The 2,886-nt window shown below is 47.3% G+C and overlaps 1 protein-coding gene across 1 annotated transcript; it reads left to right on the top strand.

Moving 5' to 3' along the window:
* Positions 1–47: 47 nt before the first annotated feature.
* On the top strand, positions 48–2,521 carry LOC104913004 (chemokine like factor). The gene is made up of 3 exons (XM_019619714.2): positions 48–227; positions 622–717; positions 2,169–2,521. The coding sequence occupies exons 1-3, from the start codon at positions 141–143 to the stop codon at positions 2,271–2,273; spliced, it is 288 nt and encodes a 95-aa protein (XP_019475259.1). The 5' UTR covers positions 48–140; the 3' UTR covers positions 2,274–2,521.
* The last annotated feature ends 365 nt before the right edge of the window (positions 2,522–2,886 follow it).

Genomic DNA, 2,886 nt, shown 5'->3' with positions numbered 1-2,886 from the left:
GGCCCCGCCCGCCCCGCGCCCTCTTCTGCGGCCCGGCAGGGGGCTAGCGGTCCCTTGTGCTCTTGCAGGTGGTGGCGGTCGTAGCCTTCATCTGCTTCGTTGCCTCCCGCTCCCACGAAGCCTACACGGCACTGGCGGTGATGGAAGCTCTCGTCACGCTGCTGTTCTTCCTGCTGTACCTGCTGAAGCTGGACGTGAAGCTCACCTGGCTCTTCTGGCCTCTGGCCGTGAGTGGGGCGCGGCGGGGCGGGGCGGCTGCTCTTCTGCCTGGGGGAGCGGACGGGCGGGCGCTTCGCTCCGATGTTAGTGAGGTCTCCTCTTACCTTTTACCTTTCTTCTTTTTCATATTAACGTACCTGCTGTTTTAGTCCATGTCATATAGCCGATTTCTGTAAATTCGAACTAAAAAAAAAGAACGAATGGAGGTGCGATGAGGAAGTTCAGTCGCACTTTCAGCACGGAACCGCCGGGTGGCACCGCTGCTCTTACGAGGTTCTCGCAGTTCAATGCTGTTGTCGCAGCAGAACGGCGGTTTCCTGCCGTCCCGCAGTGGCAGCTGCTCGCGTTCTCCCCAGCTGTGCACTCCGCAGTGAGCTTTTTGCCCCTGCTCCCTTTTTCCAGGATATTTTCAACTCGGTGGTTGCAGCTCTGTTCCTGCTGATTGTGAGCTTGTTTGCAGTGATCATCAAAACCAACCACGGGACGCTGGCCGGAGGAGTAAGTAGGAACGTGTTAATTTCATTCTTAAAGCAGATATGACAGATATAATTTGGTTACATTTTTTTAAGAATGTGAAAATAATTCTGTTATGGAAGAAAACACCAAGAAGTCACCAACAAACCTGATGCACATTTAGTTTACCTCATTTACAAAACCTTCTGAGTAACCTCCGCAGCTTGAAATTCTGGGTGGGAGAAAATAACATTCTTTAAGAACTGTCCTGCTTAGTTACAGGATGTAAGAGGAAACGCTGCTCTCTTACTGACATTATGGAAGCTCTTCAACAGATATGTGCTGGTATTTCCTTTGTGAAGCATGTGTTATTTTCTTTGACAGACTGAGAAAATGGTCTTTGCACACTATGAAGATTTTCATATGCTTGTGATCAAACCAGTTCACTAGCTTAAGCAATTGGTATTACTTAAAAGAAAAGCTAATGTGACTAGCACACACAAAGGAGAAAACTCAGTTTAGAAAGTTTTGAAACTTCAGTTTCCTGAAATACAAACAAAGCTAAAATGTGATGAGGGACCAAAAAAATAAAGAAGACAAACCACCCAGAGAACTTGCCCCATGAGGTTTTCAAATCAGCTTGAGAGTCAGCTGCACAGCTGGTATTTTAGTTGGTACCGCAAGCAAGCAAGAAGGGTACTGTGTGGTGAAGTGACTGCTGGGAAATCACTTCTCAGGTGTGAGATCAATAGCAGTTAAAGCTGAAAGCAGGAGGCAAGTAGAAAGCTTGGAGAACAGGTTTGGGCAGAACGTATGGCATCTCCAGTGTTGAAAGAAAGACAGTTGCCCTTAGGCTTGTGTTCCTAGGGCACATCTGACCTGATATCCGCAGTCCACAAAAGGCTTGCCTTGGCCCTACTATTGCTGATCAGATATTACAGTTTTAAGACATGCTTGAATAAAAAAACCATGTGTGAGATCACACTGAGAGGCAAGAGCTGGGGAAGTCACCTGTGCAGTCGTTGAGCTGGTGTTGTTCCCAGCTGCCTGCCTGAAGTTGTGTTTTTAAATACTTATGTACATTTTCTTCAAACTCAAATATGTTTTCAGTTCAAAGCTTCTGAGAAGAAGCTTCTGTTGTTTTCCTTCTAGGCTTGTTTCTGCAAATGCTGACTTTACTTTGGGCCAAAAGTAAGTAAGGCAGTAGTTACAGAGACAGCAGGGTTTTCATTTTGTATAAAAGTGCTGCCTTGCATAATGTAGGTTTGGCTTCACTTTCAAGAAGGAACCTCCTTTTCAGCTCCTCAGACAAACATCAGGCAAAGCCAGGCCATGGACTTCTCTCTGACAGTTTGATGGGATTTAAATATGGATGTTATTTATCAGCCCTCTGGGATCACACATCTAAGCCAGAGCCAGCTCAGGGAGATGTAATTGCTGTTGGTCACTGCAGTACAAGGTAGAGGAAACTAACAGCATGACTGTTACTTTTGCAGGTGCTTGGTCTTGTGTTGCTTGTTCTCTGTGTTGTTGATGCCGTTGTTCTTTTCATGAAGATTAGCATCAGTAGACCAAGGGAAAGGAATACTCCTGCAAAATAGGATTTCCATTGTAGCGAAAGGAGAGTTCCTTGATTGATTTACTGCTCACTTGTTAAAGAATACAAATTTTCATATGTTCACCTTTCAGCTCCTGTGTGTTTTTCAAATATAATTCCTAAGCATTCTCACATTTATAGATGCAGTTTCACTGTTACAATCTCACCATTTTAAACTTCAGAAAATTGTCCCGTGTGTCAGAAAACTGATTTCACAATTGTCTTTAATAAAGAAGTCCATTATTTAACGTTCTTGGTGTACTTGAAGTGAAAATGACTCGCGTATTAGCACTTAGTCACCCGCGCTGCGTTCCTGCCAGCCCCCCGTGCCGAGCAGCAGCTGGGGCCGTGCCGAGGTGCCATGGCAGAGCCCTTCCCGTCCCGGCGTTGTCACGGCTGTTCGGAATGGCGCGGGGCCGCCCCGCCCCTCCGGGAGCAGCCGCCGCACGTTTGGAGATGCTGAAAGGTTGTGGGGTGTTTTTTTTTTTTCACGTTTCCGCAGTGTCATGATTTCCGCTTCCCTCCTTCAAAAAAAAGAGAAAAAGCAGCCCACAGCCGTGCGCCCCGCAGCCATGGAGGAGCCGGGGGCCAACGCGGAGCCGCCGCCCGGGCTGCGC

Source organism: Meleagris gallopavo, chromosome 13 (assembly GCF_000146605.3).
Source record: "Meleagris gallopavo isolate NT-WF06-2002-E0010 breed Aviagen turkey brand Nicholas breeding stock chromosome 13, Turkey_5.1, whole genome shotgun sequence".
NCBI classification, from domain to species: domain Eukaryota; kingdom Metazoa; phylum Chordata; class Aves; order Galliformes; family Phasianidae; genus Meleagris; species Meleagris gallopavo.
The sequence above is the reverse complement of the archived record's forward strand: the minus strand, read 5'-3'. Positions and strand labels throughout refer to the sequence as shown.

What these genes read in the sequence shown, in the direction of transcription:
- LOC104913004 (XM_019619714.2), top strand. Translation starts at nt 141, where the DNA reads ATGGAAGCTCTCGTCACGCTGCTGTTCTTCCTGCTGTACCTGCTGAAG. An exon ending in GGCTCTTCTGGCCTCTGGCC is followed by an intron (nt 228 to 621) that starts GTGAGTGGGGCG and finishes CCCTTTTTCCAG; the next exon opens with GATATTTTCAACTCGGTGGT. An exon ending in ACGGGACGCTGGCCGGAGGA is followed by an intron (nt 718 to 2,168) that starts GTAAGTAGGAAC and finishes TTACTTTTGCAG; the next exon opens with GTGCTTGGTCTTGTGTTGCT.